General features: G+C 38.5%; 1 protein-coding gene across 1 annotated transcript; it reads left to right on the forward strand.

Moving 5' to 3' along the window:
• The first annotated feature begins 3238 nt into the window (after positions 1–3238).
• Positions 3239–18445, forward strand: LOC141491979 (cell adhesion molecule CEACAM3-like). The gene is made up of 4 exons (XM_074192672.1): positions 3239–3312; positions 11152–11295; positions 11625–11978; positions 17778–18445. The coding sequence occupies exons 2-4, from the start codon at positions 11232–11234 to the stop codon at positions 17885–17887; spliced, it is 528 nt and encodes a 175-aa protein (XP_074048773.1). The 5' UTR covers positions 3239–3312; positions 11152–11231; the 3' UTR covers positions 17888–18445.
• Positions 18446–20932: the final 2487 nt, after the last annotated feature.

Consider the following 20932-nt stretch of genomic DNA (forward strand, 5'->3'; position numbering starts at 1 on the left):
CCCAAACTGCAGTCTGGATCTGAATGTAGGCTAGCAGCAGAATCCTACTATGAGGCAGAGCAGAGAAATCTCTTCCCTTTCTCCAGATTCTCCCTGCAGGTTCTGTGGCTGATGGATGCTGGTACTCCTTTCTCCCTACTTATTCTGGTGTAGCGGAGTTCTCTTCCTGCCCCTTCAAGCTGTTGCTGGTGATTTCTGGGCTGGACTGGGCTGGGTTGTGCTGCAGCTGTGGCTTTTTTCCAACCCCCAGTCCTGGTGAAACACACCTTTCCCGTGGAACTTCTGAGTTATCTTGGACTGGGAAAATATATCACTCAGTCTTTCTGTGGGTTCTACGCTTCTAAATTTTGGCTAGAGTCATAATTTTGGCTTTTGGAGTTTGGGGGAGAGGAGTTCCCAGGAACTGCCTTTACGCTGACATCTTGGCTCCTTCCCCCAAAATTGTTTTTAAAAAATGTTTATATGAGCAAAATCATATTTAAATAATAAGAAACATAATTGATCATTGGAAGATAGGACCAGTGTAATAAAAATGACAATTTTACCTAAACTAATTTATATATTCAATGCCATCCTAATTAAATTACGTAAAATACTCTAGTGAATTATAAAAACTAGTAATAAAATTTAATTGGAAGAACAAAAAGTGAAGAATATCAAAGGAACTAATAGAATGTAAAGGAAGGTGGTTTAGTAGTACTAGTATTTAAACTATATTATGAGACTCGAATTATCAAAACTTACTGGTACTGGTTAAGAAATAGGAAGATAGATTAGTGGAGTAGAGTATGTATAATGTAAAGCAATAAGCACATAGTAACCCATGTATTTGACAGGTGTTAAGATTTAAGTTTTGGGGATAAGAATTCATTATTGAATTCTTGGAAATTGTTGGAAAACCATTGGAAATTAGAAAGTTGATGGTAAAACTGGAAAGAAATCCAACAGATATTGGGTGAACATCAATATCTTACACGATTTATCAAGATAAGATCAAATAGATGCATAATTTAGATAAATAATGGATATTACAAGAAAATTTCAAGAACTTGGAGTATATTGGTTATCAGACTTATGACTAGGTGAGCAATTTATGAATAAAAAAGAGAGAGCAAGGGAGACATAAAAGGGAAATTTTCATTGACATTAAATTAAAAGGTTTTTATACAAGGAAAACAAATGTAGCCAAAGATCAGAATCAAAGCCAACATCCGTGAAAACATTTTTATAGACAGATTCTCAGACAAAGGTCTCATATATTAACTATATAAAGAATTCTGTAAACTCTAGAAGAATACAGGTCAGCTGCCTATTGATAAATCACCATAGAACATGAACAACAAGTTTTCTGGTGAAGAAATCAAAAAATTTATAGTCTTAAAAAATTCTCTAACTCATTATTGGTTCAAGAAATGCCAATTAAAACAACTTTGGGAGATCATTACACTTATCAGATTGGCTAAAATGATTGGAGTGGAAAATAACAAATGTTGGAGGGGATGAGGAAAAGTTGGGAGAATAATTCACTTTTGGTAGAGCTTTGAACTGATTCCACCATTTTGGAAAACAATCTGGAATTATGCCCCAAAGAGTTATTAAACTGCCTATACTCTGCTAAGACTCTTTGCCAAGTTGATGAAGGAAAAAAAAAAAGAACTTTTATGTTCCAAAATATTTATAGCAGCTCTCTTTCTGGTGGCAAAGAACTGAAAATTTGGGGGATGACTGTCAATTGTGGAATGAAGAAATTGTGATACAGGTAGAGATGGAATACTAATGTGCTGTAAGAAATGATAAGCACAACAATCTTGGTAAAAATTGTATAGATTTGTATGAAATCAAGAATTGAAATGCACAGAATCAAGATAGCAACATTTTAAGGACAGCTTTGAGTACCTACGGTACTGTGTTTATTATCAATAAACAAATTGACTCCAAAAGACATGTGAAGAAAAATGCTATCAACATCTGGAGAAAGAACTGATGAAAAGAAGCACATATAGAATGATTAAACATATATGTATATTGACACACACCCCCTTCCTTCTCTTCCAGAAACACAGTCTTCCAATGTAGAACTTGTGGTGGGCATCAGGACTGGCATGATTGTGGTTGTCCTCTGCATCCTGGGCTTCTATTGCCTGTACACCAGAATGTGCCCATGTGAGTCATCCAGTCTCCTTCCCAGCAAGTTCCCTTCTCAAGGTAGGACTCCCACTGTCCAGGGTTCCTGAAACCAAAGCCCTACACAGGGACAAGTATGGCAGAAACCCAAGAACACAAGAGTAAGGGAGGAAGCAAGACAGGACTGGGGATCCTCTAGACCCTCTGGGAGATAGGGAAGGAAGGGGAAAGCAGAATGCACCAAAGAAACCTGGTCAAGTGAAACAGGAAGGGGGCAGTCTAGAGATCATCAGATAAGGTAAAATCAGTGTTATGGAGAGGAACAGAGTGACCTAAGGACCTAGTCAGCAGTCCTTCATTCCAGCACCACACCCTGAAGTGCCAGATAAGTTCATTGTCAACAAATACTCCAGATAGAAACTCACCTTTTCTAAAACTGAAAGGTAGAAGGCACCTTCTCCTTTCAAAAACCTGAGGTTGGGATTGTTCTTCCCAGTTTTACAGAGCTTGAAACTGATACTCAGAGGGGTGCCGGTGACTGACCCACAGTCACACTATTAGGACATGAGATGCTAACTACATCAAGCAGGGGAAAGAATCCTGGAGGTCAAGTTCCTCATTTTACAAATGAAGAAACTGAGACTTAGGGGAGTTTCAGTGACAAAGTCAATTAGCAAGTGGTAGGACTGGGATTCAAACAGGTCTCTTAAGTGTCAAACTCAGTCCTCTTTCTATCACACCTTAACTGAATTTGAGACCCCCTGAGCTGAGGGGAGTCCTAGAATGGCAAAGAGAAGAAGAGCCCTAGTATAGAAAATGTGAACCTCTGGGAGGGTCCTGAGGACAAGGAACATCGGAGTTGGGAAAGCCCTTAGAACACAGTATGTCAGAGCTGGCAGGGCTGTTAGAAGAGGGATTGGCAGAGCTGGGAGAGGCCTTAGAATAGGGGATATCAGAATTTGGAGGGGCTTGAGAACAGGGAATGTCAGCTGGGTGGGGTCTTAAAGGAAAAATATCAGTGATGGGATGAGCTTTAAAAGTCAGCTGCTTGACTCCCCTCCCTGGATTTGCCCACCATCTTTTGTCAGTGACTCCCAAGGCCATGTTCTGCCCTCTGAATTAACCAGTCATATAGTCAAACCTTTCTCTTCTCCAGGTCAAAGCTGCCATAACTTTTCACCTAATAAGGTAAGGAGCTGTTTTTTTCCCCCTTTGATACTGGAGGAAGCAGAGAGAACACTGCAGAGGATCTGGCTGTAGTCCCAAACTCAGTGCAGGGAAGTCATAATTTGAGGGGTTCAGGGAAAGAGAGAACCACATCAAAGGATGTTTGTTTGTAGAAACTAATTACTACATAACAAATACCATGTCAATGAAAAGCTTGTGTGTGTGTTTTGTGTGTGTGTGTGTGTGTGTGTGTGTGTGTGTGTGTGTGTGTGTTGGTGGGGTGGGGATATGGCCCCCTGAGGATCTTATCTGTTTTATGGGCTGTGAATTGAATCTTTGCAATCCAGTCAGCAGCAGCTACAGAATGGGGTTTTTGTGCCCTATGACACATCATCAAATGACATAATGTGTTTAAGGAGAATCACAAAGTTTAAATTTCATACAAAGAGTAGACAGTGTTATTGTTAGCTATTACTATAAATATCCCCAAAATCAGAGAGTGGCTTCAATAGCAACTATATGTTTCAATGAGCTGCACCAGGAAGCCTCCTCCTCAGAGACAATTTGCATCCCCCATAATATCAAATTGGAGTTGGGTTGAGGCAGAAAGCAACAACCATTGCTTGCCCCATTGCACCAGAGTTTCTTTTACCCTGATTCCTCCTGGGAGAGGAAGGAGACCACAAAAGAAAGAACTCTGATGAATTCAAACCAGTCCTAGATTTACAAACTGTCTTCCATTTCCTTATCTTTTGGTCCTTCTCTGTAATATTTTTCTCTAAAGATTAAGACTCTGCTGGATCTCCACTTCCTCCTATTCTTTCACTCCACATTTATAAGTGGTTACAAAATCCAATCCTCTCTATCTCCACTACCCCTACTGTATGCATCCTCTTTGTTTTCCTCAACCACCACCCTAGTTTAGACCCTCCTCATCTCTCTTCTGCTATTTTTTATTAGCCCCCTAATTATTCTGGCTCAAGCCTTTCCCTTTCCAATCCTTCTTCCATACAGCCCTTAAAGTTTCTTTTCTGAAAATCACTTTCTAAAGTACATTTGAATATGTTATTTCCTGCCACTAAGAGATCTGGAGTTTCCCCATTTACCTCTAGGGTCAAGTATTAATCCTTCTGTAGGGCATCTAAAGTTCCTCACAGCTTTACCCTTCCTACCTCTCTAACTTACTTTCCCATGAATAATAAACTAACAAAACTTTGCATAGTAATTTAGGGTTTGCAAAATGCTATTGGTGTGGAACATTATTTGATTCCCAGATGAGTCCATAAAGATCTGATCTATTTGTTGCTCCTCCCCTAGGGCACTCCATCTCTGAGCCCTTTCACTGTCCTGGCCCCCCCTTACCTAGAATATTCTCCCTCCTCAGCCTTGCCCTATGGGTCTCCTGGTTTTCTTTCATATTAATTTGAAGCTTCTACATCAACCTTTCCTTGTGCCCTGGGTTGGTAATGTCTTCTCATCCAAGGTTACACAATAGGTTTGTGGCTACAAACACATAAATGGAGCCAGATTAAAGACATCAGTTTCTGTGGGCAGAGAGAGTCTTTCCATGATTTTAATGGAGCTCTAGACTCAAAAAGAAAACAGTTTCCCTTCTCCAGTCTTTCAGGAGAATTTCCCATCTAAACCTCTCATTATCTAAATGAAATGATTGTACTATCAGTCCTTATAGTCCCTCAAAAGCCCAACTCTCTAATCCCCTAGGACACTTTGAAGACCTTGACTGAAGTGGGATGCTGAAAAAACATCTTGGTTGGGATATTTCTAGTCAATTAAGGCAAACTCAGGAAATTAGACAATGAGAATTTTTTTTTCCAAAGCTAGCTTGTGTTTTGCTTTTTTTAAGTTTCATTTTATTTTCTCAATTACATGTAAAAACAATTTTTAACATTTATTTTTTAAGATTTCTGAGTTTTAAATTCCTTCCTCTTCTCTATTCCCTGGGCCCCTCTTAAGAAAGCAAGCATTTTGAATCTATACATGAAAAGTCATGCAAAATATATTTCCATATTTACAATACTGCAAAAAAACACAGAAAAAATATAAGAAAATAAAAGGTTTGTTTTACAATTATAATACTATATGCATTCAGATCCCATCAGTTCTGTCTCTGGCAGTGCAGTGTACTTGGAATTGCCTTGCATCATTGTATTTATGAGAACAGCTAAGTCCAGTTGATCATCATGAAATATTGATTTTATTGTATTCAATGATCATCTGCTTCTCATTTAAATTTCATTTGTTCATGGAAATCTTTCCAAGTTTGTCTGAAAGCATTTTGTTTAATTTCTTTTTCTTTTAAATTGATATTTTATTTTATTTTTCCAATTAAATACTATGGACGTTTTTCAGCATTCATTTACAAGCTGATTTTTAAGTTACACATTTTTTCTACCATCTTCTCTTCCCATTTCCCTTTCTGGGTCAGTGAGTTGCCTGGTAAAAGTTGTATATATTTTAGCATTTAACATATTTACATATTAGTCATTTTGTGTTGGAGGAATTTGGACTAAGGGAAAAGAAAGAAAACCATGAGATAGGAAGGAAAAATATAAGAGAAGTTTTACAGAAACAAAGATGGTATCCATTCTGATTCTTTGGGGGTTTGTTTTGCTTTCCTCTGGATGTGATGACATTTTTTATAAGAGATTTCTATGGGTTGTGCTAGATCTCTGAACTGTTGAGAATAGCTGCATCCAACATAGTTGTTCTACTCAAAATTTTGCTCTTAATGTCAACAATGTTCTCGTGGTTCTGCTCCCTTCACTCAGCATTAGTTCATCTAGTTCTTTCCATGCTTCTCTACAGTCCCATCATTCATAAAACAATAGTAGTCAATAACATTCATATGCCATAACTTGTTTGGCCATTCCCCTATTGATGGGCATCTCCTCAATTTTGAATTCTTTAGCACTCCAAAAAGAACAACTACAACTATTTTTGGCCATGTGGGTCTTTCCCCATTTTCATGATTTCTTTTGGATATAGACTAAGTATTGGTATTGCTGGGTCAAAGGGTTATAGTCAGTTTTATTGCTCTTTGGGCACAGTTTCAGATCCACAATGTGTTCAATCATTTCCCAACTGATAGGAAACCCCTTCATTTCCAATTCTTTGACATACCAAAAAAGAACTGCTATAAATATTCCTTTACATATAGGTGCTTTTTTTCTTTGTTCAGTCTCTTATTTTGGAATAGAGATCTAATTGTGGTGTTTCTGGGACAAAGGGCGTGCACAATTTTATAGTCCATAAAGCACAGTAACAAGTTCTTCTCCTGAATGGTTCTATCAGTTCACAACTCCACCAACAGTGCATAAGGGTCTCAGTTTTCCCACATCCCATCCAACAATTTTCTTTTTCTTTTTCTGTCATATTCACCAGTCTGATAGATATAAGGGAGTGCCTCAGAGTTGTTTTAATTCCATTTCTCTAATCAATAGTGATTTAGAGTAATTTTCATATTACTACCTATGAAATTTATTTCTTCTTCTGTTCATATCCATTAACTGTTTATCAATTGTGGAATGACTTGTATTCCTTTAAATTTGACATAGTTTTTATATATTTGAGAAATGAAGCCAGTATCAGAAATACTGGCTGTCCAGTCACTTAACCCACCCAGATTTCTTGCTTTTCTTCTAATCTTGGTTGACTTGCTTCTGTGTAAAACCTTTGTAATTTAATGTGATCAAAATTATCTATTTCCTGTCTTATAGTGTGTTCTATACCCTGTTTGATTGTAAATTCTTCCCCTATCTATAGGTCTGACGAGTAAATTGTATTATGTTTTCCTACTTTTCTTACATCTAAATAATGTTGCATAGTGCCCTTATCTTGGTATAAGATATGAGATATTTATTTTGGGAACCATGAGATGTGTGTATATGTGTGTGTATGTCTTAAACTTATATTTCTTGTTACAATCTGCTTCTCTCCCTCAAATTTGAGTGTAAAGTTGAAAATTCCATATTGTGACAGATATCTTCCAGAGGAGAATCTCATATTTATTGGAAATCTGTGGCTCCATGGCTTAGACATCTTGAACTTTTATTCCTTTTTTGGCTATTTTCATTTTGAAATCAGCCCATCAGGGGCAGCTAGGTGGTGTAGTGGATAAAGCACCGGCCTTGGAGTCAGGAGTACCTGGGTTCAACTCTGGTCTCAAGACACTTAATAATTACCTAGCTGTGTGTCCTTGGGCAAGCCACTTACCCCATTTGCCTTGCAAAAACCTAAATAAAAGAGAAATCAGCCCATCAGCATCTCACTCTCCTTCTGTATGACTATGTGCCATGAGGAAGACATCCTGAAATCAGGAAGACAGAACTCTACTATTTGTTCTCACTTCATTGGCTGCTGGCAGTCCAAAGCTGGACTCCCCATTCATTTATATTTTCTGGCCTCAGAACTGATGAAAACTTTTAAACTTGTCTGTTAGGCAAATCTCTGTTGTTCTGATCGAATACAAGTTAGTCTAATACCATTTATTCCTTATTAGGGCAAACTCTGGAGGTTAACATAAGTAATTTTTTTCTTTACTAGGGTCAAAAACCATGATCTATGTTCATCTATAGTGCCTTAGCCTCAGGTTGGATGGGTAAAGTGTACCATTAGGTTCTTTCTGACAAAATGTGAGTAGGCACCCTTGGGGGCACCTTGAAAGATGAAAGTCTTGTCCAGTTCCTTGCTTTGATTTCAACCAGGACAGGTGTTTTCTACTTTCCCCTTCTTTGAGGTAAAGCTGGGGAATTGGAGAGACAGTGCTGTGTGGTGTGGGGGTCCTGAGAGGGACTGGCTTATAAACTTCCTGGGACAGCTCATCTCCCTCTCAGCCCTCTTGGGGAAGCCCCTGTCTCTACCAGAGATGCTCCATGCTTCTAAGTGAGGAGAACAAAGGAAGTAAATGAGTTCTGTTCCTGGCTTCCTTCTGTTTTCTGACTGACTCATAAATCCTTAAGGCTCTCTGTCTCTGTCTCTGTCTCTGTCTGTCTCTGTCTCTCTCTCTCTCTCTCTCTCTCTCTCTCTCTCTCTGTCACTCTCTCTCTCACTCTCTGTTTCTCTTTCTCCTTCCTTCTCTGTCTCTCTGTCTCTCTCTGTCTCTCTGTCTCTCTGTCTCTGTCTCTCTCTCTCTCTGTCTCTCTCTCTCTGTCTCTCTCTCTCTCTGTCATCTGTACATTTTATAGACTTCTATATTAAATCCTGAGCAGTTTAAAATCCCAGGACTAGATGGAAATTCATTTACTTTCACCAACCCTCAAACTCAATGGGAGACTCCAAACTCTGGCAACATGAGTGGTTGATCGCCAAAATGAATGGAAGCCAAAAATTCATAAAGCTAATGACATCTAAACTAAGGCATAAAGGTTTCCATCTGGTTTGGAAAATTTCTTTTTTCACTTAAGGATTTCCAACTCCTCTGAACTTTTACCTCTCTCTCATCACCCCCTCTGCTTGGACCTTTTCTGGGGTTGTTTTAGTCTTCCCCCCCTCACCCCCCCACACTCCCCCTCCCCCCATCCCCACCTCTGGAAGGATTCCATCGGAGTGACTCCATTTTCCTCCTCCTGCCTCGGATCACTTCTTTGAGGTAAACCTGATTTTTAAGTTTTAAATCTGGGAAATTGGAGACACAGTGCTGAGGTGTGGGGGTCCTGAGAGGCTCTGGCTTGTGGACTACCCCACCCCTCTCTTGAGGAAGCTCCAGTCTCTAGCAGAGATAACAAAGAAAGTAAATGAATTTTCTTTCTGGCCTCCTTCTGCTTGCTGACTAACTCACAAGTCTGGACAGGCTGAAAACAAGGGTGTGAGAATTTTTCATTTGAAAAATTGTACTTACTGGGCATTCAGGCATTTTGCAATTTGCTACGCGTGTGGCACTGAGGCAGGAAATCCTATATTGCACTTCAAACCTACAGGCACATGAACTACCCGAGTCTCCAGAGCATGTTCAACCTGTCTTTTGCTACAGGATCACCTAAACTTTCAGCAGTAGATTTAGCTGTTCCCCACAATATGAAATGTTTGTGAGAAATTGCTCAGGTATAAAACAGAACACCAAGTAATTGAAATCATAAATTGAGCTTCTGTATAACGTTTAGAAATAGATCTATATGGAACTGAATTTCTTTTGGTCATGTTTTAAGTGAAAACTGTCCCTTCTAATTTGCTGTTTAAGATAAACCAGAATTTATTATGCTACTTGGTATTAGGACCAAATTGGGGAAGTGGAAGGATTTGAAACTTTTAAATCAAGTAACATGAAACAAAAACCATCTAATTGTAAAGTGCCTGGCAGAGGGCAAACAGAATAAATGTTCATGGTCAGTATTATTCTCTTAATTAGGATTAATGCTTCATACATACCTGAGCATTTTAAATGTGAATAGTCTATGATGCCACAGGTGACAATATGCTCCTAGGGAAATTTGAGCATGTATTAACTGGATTGAAGTCACCTTTTAAGTAATGAGTTTGTTTTAAGTTTCAAGTAGTAACAATAATGTGTTTGCTTATCATGTGCAAATTGTGTTGAACAACTTTTTACAGTTATGAGTATAAGCTGGATTATTTTTAATTAGTCAAGTATTCCAACTACAAGCAAAGATAGTTTTCATCATTCATTTTTAAATTCAACAGTTTTCCCCTTCCCATGACAGTGAGTCATCTGAAATATAATGCAAATATCACTATATGGATTGGATTTCCATATTTGTCAGGCTGTGAAAGGAGAGTCAGAACAAAAAGAAACAAAAAAATGATGAGAGGGTAAAAAAAAAACTTTTTTAATGGAAAACAATCTACTTTGGTTTGCATTCAGACTTCATAGTTATTTCTCTGAATGTGAATGACATTTTCTGTCACAACTCCTTTAAAATTGTCTTTAAATAGGGGTGGCTAGGTGGCGCAGTGGATAAAGCACCGGCCTTGGAATCAGGAGTACCTGGGTTCAAATCTGGTCTCAGACACTTAATAATTACCTAGCTGTGTGGCCTTGGGCAAGCCACTTAACCCCATTTGCCTTGCAAAAAAAAAAACCTAAAAAAATTGTCTTTAATTATTATACTGCTGAAGAGGACTAAGCTCATCTTAGCTGATCATCACTCAGTGTTGCTGTTGTTGTGTCCAATGTTCTGGCTCTATTCACTTCACTCAGCATTAGTCCATATGAGTCTTTCCAGGCATTTCTGAAGTCCAGCTGCTCATGGTTTCTTTTTTCTTTAATTTGTTGTTTTTTGCAAGGCCATGTTTTTTTTTTTTGACTTGACTTATCCAAGGCCACACAGCTAGATAATTATTAAGTGTCTGAGGTCGGATTTGAACTCAGGTCCTCCCAACTCCAGGGCTGGTGCTCTATACACTGCATGTATGGGCTGCATGGAAACTGAAGAAATTTAATAACTATAATCCTAGTTTTAAGAAATGGAAATTTATTGCCTTATTTATTAATTGCAAACTTGGGATGAAAATGATTAGGAAGCCAGAAAACTTGTTTTGACCTCTTTATACTTAAAATTCAGAAAGAGACAACATTTCATTCTCATTTCAACCAGGTAGTATTGTAGCAGGATGACAGTCTTTGAAAAGCAACTCTGTTGCCCAATATTGTGCAACCTTATAGACAGACCTCTAAGGTGTATGATGATTTCCCCTACCCTTTGCTTATGTTTAAATATTCCTTTTCCCTCTCTATTTAGGGAGGTCATCTTAAGGCCTTTGCCTTTAAGTTTCTCAGTAAATCCTAGAGAGTAAAACTTCCTAACTTTTTTTTATCTTAAACCTAAATTTTTAAGTTTTACGTGACACAGCCTGACTCTGGGTCTGCACTTGGACTCTGTACAGAGAAAACACTCCCAGGAGGGGAAGACAGAGATTGCTTGGGAAGAAGAGAAGTAGTCACAGGTGGGGAGCAGCAAAGCCTTATGGAGAGTCCCTTAGAAACTGCTCACAGTGGGGGCCGCATCTGGAACTGGTTCCTGATCACAGGTGAGACACCAGCTCTGCTGGAGCCCAGGGGAGATGAGAGGGAACTTGGGGGATTCTAGACTAGGCATAGTCAAGTGAATCAACATAAAAAGGAGCCAGTCGGGGGAGGGAGCTCCCTATCACAGACACAATCTCTGTTGAGAGCTCAGAGCTGGCAGTTCACACCATTGAGAATGGGGCAGCACCCAGTCCTGGAAGTGAGAAACTTCTAAAAATAGTAAGGGAGGTGTTGCTGTCAGAGGAAGTCTTATGATGGAGATGGTTTAGGACGCTGGACCTCTCAGGAGCACAGGACTCTGCTGACCTCTGCCTCCTTCTCTCCCTCTCAGTCTCCATTCTCTGCTGTTATATCCAGTCTGCTCAAAGTGCTCCTCTCTGTATTGTGGTGAAGCCTTCTTATGGGACAGTAGGTAGCAACGTCTCCTTGGACATCCAGGGCTTCTCAGGGCAGCCCCTCAGCTATACTTGGTACAGAAAAGCAGTAGAAGCCCCCAACCAGATTGGTGTCTACAGTGTTCTTTCTGGAGTGCAGAGACAACTACAGATCCTGAAGAGAGTGCTCCCCAACGGCTCCCTGCTTATCTCCAACCTCACCCTCAGTGACATTGATGACTACATTGTGGAAATTGTTGATTCCAAAACTGGCTTGATAGAAGCAGCAAAAGTTCATCTATCAGTGTATGGTAAGTGCTGCCCTCCCCCTGGCTCAAGGGGTCACTCTCCCTCCATCTGGGGTGACAGGTCACCCCTAAGTTCCTTACCCAGGAAGCAGGGAGAATGTGGAACATGATGTAAGCCTATATAGAGTAAACCAAGGAGATGTGAACCCCCAAACTGAGACCAAGCTGGTTATGGTCACAGAGCCCAGGAGAGCTCAGAGGTCCCCAGCTATTGAGGCCCTAGGCAGTACCAGACGTAATATATTGAGGTCTAGTGAAAGAACAAACAATTAGAGACCCAGAAGGCCTCGTTCTAATTCTGCTCTGTTACCAGCTGGCTTTTTGAAATTTTTTAGGAAAGTTACAACACAGACCCCAAGTTGCTCCTCTAATAATTAGGACATCACCCAATCTAGATCAGATTCTTAAATTTTAGGGGAGCCATAAATGTGGATGGGCAAATATTGCATCTTTCTTTTCACTGCCTTTTGGTTTTCTCTATCATACTTTGCATTTCCTTTTGTGATTTTATAGTCATGACTTTGAGAATAGTCCATAGGCTTCCTCAGACTAACAGCCCAAGGGATCCATCAGACCCAGAAGGTGAAGAGCCAGCAGTCCTGAAGATCTCTGAGGTCTCTGCCAGCTTTAAAGATGTTACTCTCTGACCCTATGAATTGTAATCCAAGGCTTGGAACTGGGGCACAATTCATAGACAGACTGCCATTGAATTTGGTCAGAGGATTCAATAGGGGAAAGGAAAAAGATGAAATAAGATGTGGGGCCACAAGGACCTGAACATAAGTTAAAGGACTTTGACCCTGAGAAGGAAGCAAATAGTGAGCCCCTAAAGGTCCTAGAGGAGAGGAGTGACATCACCAGATCCACACCTGCTTCCTATTGTTTTCCCAGTTGTGTGATGGGCAAATTGAAGGGACACAAAGAAAGATAAACTGGGCCACTATCTGAACTGCTTGATTTAACCCGGGAAAAGGCCCTTAGAAGTTAGTACAAACCTCTCGTTTTAGAAATGAGGAGCCTGAGGCCTGGAGATTGAAAGAGACTTGGCCAGGGACACATAAGTGGTAAGGATTTGAATCAAGAACTCTCTGATTCTAAATCCAAGGCTCTTTCCACTGTTACCCAGAGTATGTAAGGAGCAGTGTCTTGTGTCCAGGGGGTCTGAGTTCTGCTTGCCTCTCTACATGATCCATGATCCATATCTTCTGTCAGACCTGCTCAGGCAGCAGGATAGTGCAAGACCTCAAAGCCTTGTTATGCCCCTCTCTCCCTCCATCCAAAGCCCTCTTAGTGGGACCTGTCTCCTTACAAAAACATAATAGCTCCTGTCTGCACAAGACCTTATGTTTTACAAAGAAATTTATAGAGATCATCTCATTTGATCCCCCCAACATCTGCAGTTGGGCACTATGAATCCCACTTTACAGGTGAGGAAACTGAGGCACGAGGGGGGTAAAAGTAAGTCACAGAGCTAGTATTTTCTGAGTCAGGATTTGAACTCAACTCTTTCTGACTCAAATAATTCTAACATTAGTCAAGCTGTCATATCATGACTAAGATCCATAAAGACTGCCAATGCATCTTCCAAAAAATCCAACCATGGCCTTCTTTCCTCAGAGTATGCTCAGTGCCTTGCATGTCCTCACAACACATCAGAGATGGCTAGTTGAACCCAGACTTATAATATTCTTGACCAATCCCATATGGCCTTATGTAGCTCACAAAGCAACAAAAATTATACTTAATAATGGCCTAAGAAGAAAAGATTGAAAATTATAGTCTAAATAACTTCATTCTAAAGTACTGGTGGATTATAGCTCCTTTTGTCTAGAGTATGTGAGCCCATTTTCATGAATAATCTTTTTAAAACTGTTTAAGATGCTTATCATCAACTTTAATGACAAGGAGCACTTGAAATGCAAAGATGAAGGACAGGGACTGGAAGAAAGACTGGAGGAAAGAAAATCAGAAAGGAGGTTATTGAAAACATTAAGATGTAAAATGATAATGGTTTGAATTTAACTATGGTTTCATGGAAGGAGAACAAGGTAACCCAGGAATTCATTCTGGGAAGGATGTGCAAGACAGATCACCTAAACCAAACTATGCCATTTTTTTTGGATTGGGAAATTGATGTTTGGATCCAATAGGTAGCAATTGATTGGGTCAGATCTCTAGATTCCAACTCAGAGCTCATTATTTTTCAGTATACTGCCTTTCAGAGATAAATATGAGGGGCACTCCTTTAAAGATTTTTGAGGAGAAAAGTGACATAATCAGAGTCATATTTAAGAAAGATTAGATAGGGTGGCGAGGTGGCGCAGTGGATAGAGCACTGGCCCTGGAGTCAGGAGTACCTGAGTTCAAATCTGACCTCAGACACATAATAATTACCTAGCTGTGTGGCCTTGGGCAAGCTACTTAACCCCATTGCCTTGCAAAAAGTAAAAAAAAAAAAAAGATTAGATAGTGACAATAATATGAAGGATGAATTAGAAAAGTGAGAGAATAGAGGCAGGAACCTCCTCAGAAAACTCTTATCATTAGGAGAAGTAGGAATAGACTATCTAAATAGATCTATTTTAGAAAGAGAAATTGAAGACTCTACAAAAGAACTTTCAAATAAATAAATAGGATCATATGTTTTATAAGTGAATTCTACATATATTTAAAGATCAATTTGTTAGAACTTGAAGTCTTGAAATCTTAGGTAAGGAAGGGATTCTATTAAATTCCTCTCATGAAACAAATATTACTGATAGTAAAAACCAAGAATAGTAAAAACAAAGAAAGAAAATGAGAGACTAATTACATTCATGAATGTGGATGCCAAAATTCTAAACTAACTGAAAGATTATGAGGTTTTATTACAAAGATTATACATTGTGACCAAGTGGGATTTATACCAAGATTGTGGGAATGGTTTAATATAAGGAAAACTATTCACAAAATTTGTATTTCAATAACAAAAGTAAAAATATCAAATGATTATATCAATATATGTAGAAAAGTTTTTTTAATAAAGTACCACACTCATTTCTATTAAAATATTTGAAAGTATTGGTGAAATGAATTTTCCTTAAATTGATTCTTTAAAAATCATTTATCTCAGCAAGCATCATTTGTAATGGAGTTAAGCTAGAAATCTCTCCAGTGTTTACCAAGGATGCCCACTGACACCCATGTTGTTCAGCATTGTACTGGAAATCCTAGCAATGAAAATAAGAGATGAAAAAGAACTAGAAGGAATCAGAATAGAAAATGAGGGAATGAAAATATTTTCTTTTTACAAATAAGATATGATGACACATTTAGAAAATCCAAAAGACTCACTCTAAAAGTTAGGGGAAACAATAGTTTTAGCAAAGTAGCAGAATATAAAGTGAATCCACAGGCACCCTCTGTATTCTTACATATCAAAAACAAAGCCATGTGAGACAAAATAGAAAGGGAAAGCTTATTTGAAATAACTCTAAACAATGTAACATACCTAGGAGTATGCCTACCAAAATAATTCCATGAGCTACTTAATCAAAATTATGAAAATAAATTTTATACAAGTAAAACCAGATGTAAATAATAGGAAACAGACATGTTCATTGAAAGATAGGGCCAGGGGCGGCTAGGTGGCGTAGTGGATAAAGCATCGGCCTTGGAGTCAGGAGTACCTGGGCTCAAATCTGGTCTCAGACACTTAATAATTACCTAGCTGTGTGGCTTTGGGCAAGCCACTTAACCCCATTTGCCTTGCAAAAAAAAAGACAGGGCCAGTAAAACAAAAATGACAATTATATCTAAACTAATTTATATATTCAATGTCATCCCAATTAAATTTCTTTAAAAATACTTTAAAGAATTTGAAAAAGAAGTAATAAAATTCATTTGGAAGAACAAAAATTGGAGAATATTCAAGGAAATAATGAAAAAAATGTAAAGGAAGGAGATTTAGTAGTACCCGTTCTTAAACTATATTTTAAAGCTATAATTATCAAAACTTTCAATGGTACTGGCTAAGAAATAGAATGGTAGCTCAATGGAACAGAGTAGACTTAGGATTTACAGCAGCAAAGAAATATAGTAACCTTGTATTTGGGAAGTAGTAAGTAAGACAAATTTTGAGGATTTAGAATTCATTATTGAATCCTTAGACATTGTTGGAAATTGGAAAGTAGTCTGGCAGAAATTGGGTGAAAATTAATACTTAATACAATTTACCAAGATATGGTCAAATGGATGCATAATTTAAATGAAAATGATATCATAAGAAAAATTGAAGAGCTTGAACTATATTACCTATCAGACTTATGATTAGGTGAGCAATTTGTGAATGAAAACAGAGCTAGAGAGCAGTATGAGGTATAAAATGGAAATTTTCAATAACATTAAATTAAAAAAGGTTTTTTTACAAATAAAACAAATACAGCCAAGATCAGAAGGAAATTCAAAAATTGTAAAAACCTTTTTATAGACAGATTCTCAGATATAGGTCTCATACATTAAATATAAAAATAATTCTGTCAACTCTAGAAGAATACAGTCATTCCTCTATTGCTGAATAGCCAAAGGACATGAACAAGAAGTTTATGATGAAGAATTATAAACAATTTGTAATCTTAAAAATATTCCCTAATTCATTATTGGCTTGAGAAGTGTTCATTAAAACAGCTTTGGGAGATCATTTTACAGTTATCAGGTTGGCTAAAATGATTGGAGAGGAAAGAAGCAAGTGTTGGATGGAATGAGGAAAAATTGGAACATTGATTCTGATCCAACCATTTTGGAAAGCAATCTGGAATGATACCAAAAGAGTTATTAAACATCCTAGAACCTACTAAGATTCTTAGCCTAATTGATTAAGGAAAAAGGAAAAAAACCTGGCAGCTCTTTTGTGGTGTTAAAGAACTGAAAATTTGGGGGTTGCCTGCCAATTGTGGCTTGTAAATGTTTACTATTAGAAGCAAAGTAACATTAGATATTCTAAGAGCAATATTTTAAAGACAACTTTGAATAACTGAGGCATTTTGTTTATTATAAATAAGCAAATTAACTTTAAAAGACATGTGAAGGAAGATTCTATTGGCATCCAGAGAATGAACTGATAAAAAGAAGCATCTAAAGAATAGTTGTATATATAGGCATCTCTAGGCTGGGGGGAAAAAGGGAAGTTTAAAAAAAAAAAGAAAAAACTTCCACAATAACTTTAATAAAAATTTAAAAGGACTAGCAAGTTAGACACAATAGATTTACAGTTTTAAGCACAAGCATCATTTTATAGACTACTTTGTTAGATAAATGCTTTTTCAATAATTTCAGAATAAAATAAAATTTAAAAAAGCAAAACTATTGACAGAATCTAGAAGAGATGATGGTTTCTAGAGTAGAAGCAAGGAGGAAAGTTCGGATAAGAGAATCTGTTCAAAGTGAATCACCTCAAGCAAAGACAACATTAGAAAGAATATCATAGTGCTGGATTTGATGTGAGGTTTGAAGTAGGAAGATGATCAATGCAGGTCAGAGATGGGTGATTGGGAGATTGGTGGTAGCTTCAACTCAAATAGAGAATCCTGAGTTCAGAAACAGGATATGTAAAGTCAAAGGCTTAATCAATATTCAGGTCTCCTCAGTCATTTACCAGATATAACCAAATATGACTTTGTAAAGGGGATACCCAGACTCTGATGAGCAAAGACCCATTTGGCTGCATGGACCAACAAGCATTTATTAAGAATTTTTAAAGTGCTAGGCCTTTCATGTCAGGAACCCCTCAAAACCCCTCACAGTTCTTTTCTTTTCTGTCCACAGCAGATAAGTCTCCAGAAAGAAACAAAGGCTCCTCATTCTCTGGAGGGAGCAGTGCAGTCATTGTGACTGGAGTTCTCATTGGAGTGGCTCTCACTGGAGGTCTCACCTAATTCCTGTTCTTCAGAAGGGTAGATTTTCTCAGCAATGCTCTGACTAAATCTGAAGGATTTATGATGAAAGATATTATCCATCCAAAGTACAGTGCTTATGATATCTGAGTACAGTTCGAAGCATCCTTCTTTTTTCACTTTACTTTTCTTGAAGTTTCTTTTTTGGTGGGAGGGGTTGTGTCTAACAGCAAAAGCTTGTAATTTTTTTATGACTATGCATTTTTAACTTTTAAAAAATAAAACATTGGAAGTTAGCATGATACTTCCTCTAGTTTTCTTCCCTCCTAGTCTGTCATCCTGGTTCAGAGAGAGAAACCAGATCTTCTGCACTCTGTACCCACCTGTGGAACATAGTCCTCCCCCCTCTTCCAAACTCCTACTTTTCAGCACTGATTCTCTTGGGTGCTTGCCTTCCCTGGGCTGTCATCCTCCTTCATGCCTCATACTTGATTGTCTCTTGGAAACAGGTGTTCACTTCCCCATTGGAGTGGGGACTTGACCTATAGCCATTTTTCTCATAGCCTCAAAAGAACTAAGGTCCAAGAAAGCAGAAGTAGAAGGGGCAGAAGGGGGAAAGGAGATCAATTATTACTCACAACCTAGAGAGAAGCCAAGTGAGAGAAAATACTACTGAGTCAGATCAAGACTGAATAGATGAGCGGCAGCTAGGTGGCGCAGTGGATAAAGCACCAGCCCTGGAGTCAGGAGTACCTAGGTTTAAATCCTATTTCAGACACTTAATAATTACCTAGCTATGTGGCCTTGGGCAAGCCACTTAACCCCATTTGCCTTGCAAAAACCTAAAAAAAAGACTGCATAGATGAGATGAATATAATTTAATCATAGAATTTAAAGGTTTTTTTTAACAGCCACTGAGGTTGTTGTACTTCAGGGATTAACCCTTAAGAGGGAAAGGAAACTAGAGTCCCAGAGAGTTGCCATGATATCTTAGGGGATCCAAAGGCCCTTTAGGCTCATGGAGCTCAGAAGCTAAAATTGAAATCTCACATCCTTTATGATATTTATTCAGGATCAGAAAACACATCTAATAAAGCACTCATCTTCAGCACCCAATCACAGGAAATAAAGAAACTGATCAAGTGGCCAGTGTTTCTCCTGGGAACTTCATTTTACCCAAAGACTCCTCCAGCCTCCAGTCCTATGCCTTCCCTTCTTTGGAGTCTTTTGGCTTCCCAGGACCAAGTCCCTCCTGATCTAGCTTGCAAAGGGCTCCTAGGTGTGTGTCCTCCCATATCTGAAGAAAAAAGACTCTGACCCTCCTCTGAGCCACAGGCAAGCAGAACCATTCATTCCAAGTTAGGCCTGCAGCACAGGGACCTCTTTTGAGGAGCTGTCTTCCCCCTAATTCCTTCTCCTTGTTCATGGCTTTGCATATAGGTGTGGTCTCTCCCTTTTGTGAGGACTTTCCTATGTGTATTCTGGAATCTTCCTGGCCTTCTTGAATGGAAATAGCTTTTGAGCAATTTGTGTAGAGGGAAATCATAATTATGTTGAGTCTTTCAATGAATTGGGGAAATGGGTGTATTGGGTTGATCAGGTAACTCTCCCTGCCAATCATCTGGTGCTAAGGCTTGTCCAGCACTGTGACCACTGAAGAATCTTTATGCTCTCCTCCTGACTAGAATCACAGAATGATATCAGAATTGTGGGAGATAGTTATCTAGTTCACCTTTAACCAGGAAATCTGAGCAGAGAGAGTGGAGAAGGGTAACCTCAACTCTGTCAGCCTTCTATATGCTTGGCCAGGAAAAGTTTTCTATCCACTACTTTGTTTCACATGGATTCTGAGGGGATTCCTTTTAGGATGAAAATCCAGCTGAGGAGACTTAGTGTGGAAACAACTTGTTCACCAAAATCCAAAGACTGCACCTCTTCTCATCAAAATGATATTTAATTTTGCATGCCACCAGGTCATTTGTCTTTCTTTTATTTTTATTTTTTTGTTTCCTCCTCCTCCTTCTCTCCAGTTAGTTTCCCTCCTACACCATTTCTAGGGTGCTTGAGAAACAGAAGAAGGGAAAGTGAACTCCCTACAAGCTTAGCCCCTTCGATAAGCCTTATGTAGTTATGAACTCCAACTTCATCCTACATATGAGTTACATCACAGATAGTGTATTTTTTGATTTAACGTTATCTTTTAATACAAAAATAAGAAGAGGAAAAATTGACATGTACACATCCAAACAATGGAGAGAATTTAATATAAAGCAATAAATTTCCATTTCAAGAAAGTCTAGATAATAAAAATTACAAATTATATTTCAAACTGTCTATCTTTTCTTTCCTTCCTTATTGATTATCCTTTATTCTCTTCACTGCTTTATTTTTCCCATTTCCCATATATCAGTTCATATATAAACACATAAAACTTCATAGACATATATATATGTATATATATACATATATATGATTGTACTATACTTAACTTGTTCTCTCTCTGAAGGTGGATAGCGTCTTTCCACATATTTCTAGATCCATCAACCCATTGTCTCCTACACCAGAGCAATCAACCTTCTAGTGTCTAGTTCCTGACTGTGCAGCAGGACTGCCCAACATGGCATCTTCTCATCAGAGAAGAGGCTGTGCTCTATGAGGAAAGCAGAATTGAAGTAGCTGAAAGAAAACATGAGATGTGCAGGTTCAGAGAACCCACCCCAGGTTTTCACAAGGACTATTTGTGCCCCATCTGGCTAGAGCATTCCAAGCTCATATTGTCTGATCAGTCACAGTCTGACATCAGATGTTATGCCGGATGTTATGCAGGATGAAAAGACCAGAACGAGGAGAACAAGTCACACAGTACCCAGAACAATGATATAAAGGTGAAGAACTCTGAAAAGGGTACTAAGGGGGAACAATCACCATTTCAAAGATGGGTAATGAAACATTCCCTCCATCCCTCAATGAGAGGGGTGATGGATATCGTCCTTGAGAAATGAACCTTAATTTCCTGGAGACATTAGAGGATGCTCAAAGATCCAGGTCTGGTCTCCCAAAGCTGAGAGAAGCAGAAAGAAAAGAATC

The sequence above is a fragment of the Macrotis lagotis genome, chromosome 1, assembly GCF_037893015.1.
Source record: "Macrotis lagotis isolate mMagLag1 chromosome 1, bilby.v1.9.chrom.fasta, whole genome shotgun sequence".
In the NCBI taxonomy this organism is placed as follows: Eukaryota; Metazoa; Chordata; class Mammalia; order Peramelemorphia; family Peramelidae; genus Macrotis; species Macrotis lagotis.

Bases quoted from the DNA above. Each gene is read 5' to 3' on its own strand.
- LOC141491979 (XM_074192672.1), top strand. From the start codon at position 11,232: ATGGAGAGTCCCTTAGAAACTGCTCACAGTGGGGGCCGCATCTGGAAC. The intron at 11,296-11,624 runs GTGAGACACCAG...TCTCCCTCTCAG, and splicing joins GAACTGGTTCCTGATCACAG to TCTCCATTCTCTGCTGTTAT. The intron at 11,979-17,777 runs GTAAGTGCTGCC...TTCTGTCCACAG, and splicing joins AGTTCATCTATCAGTGTATG to CAGATAAGTCTCCAGAAAGA.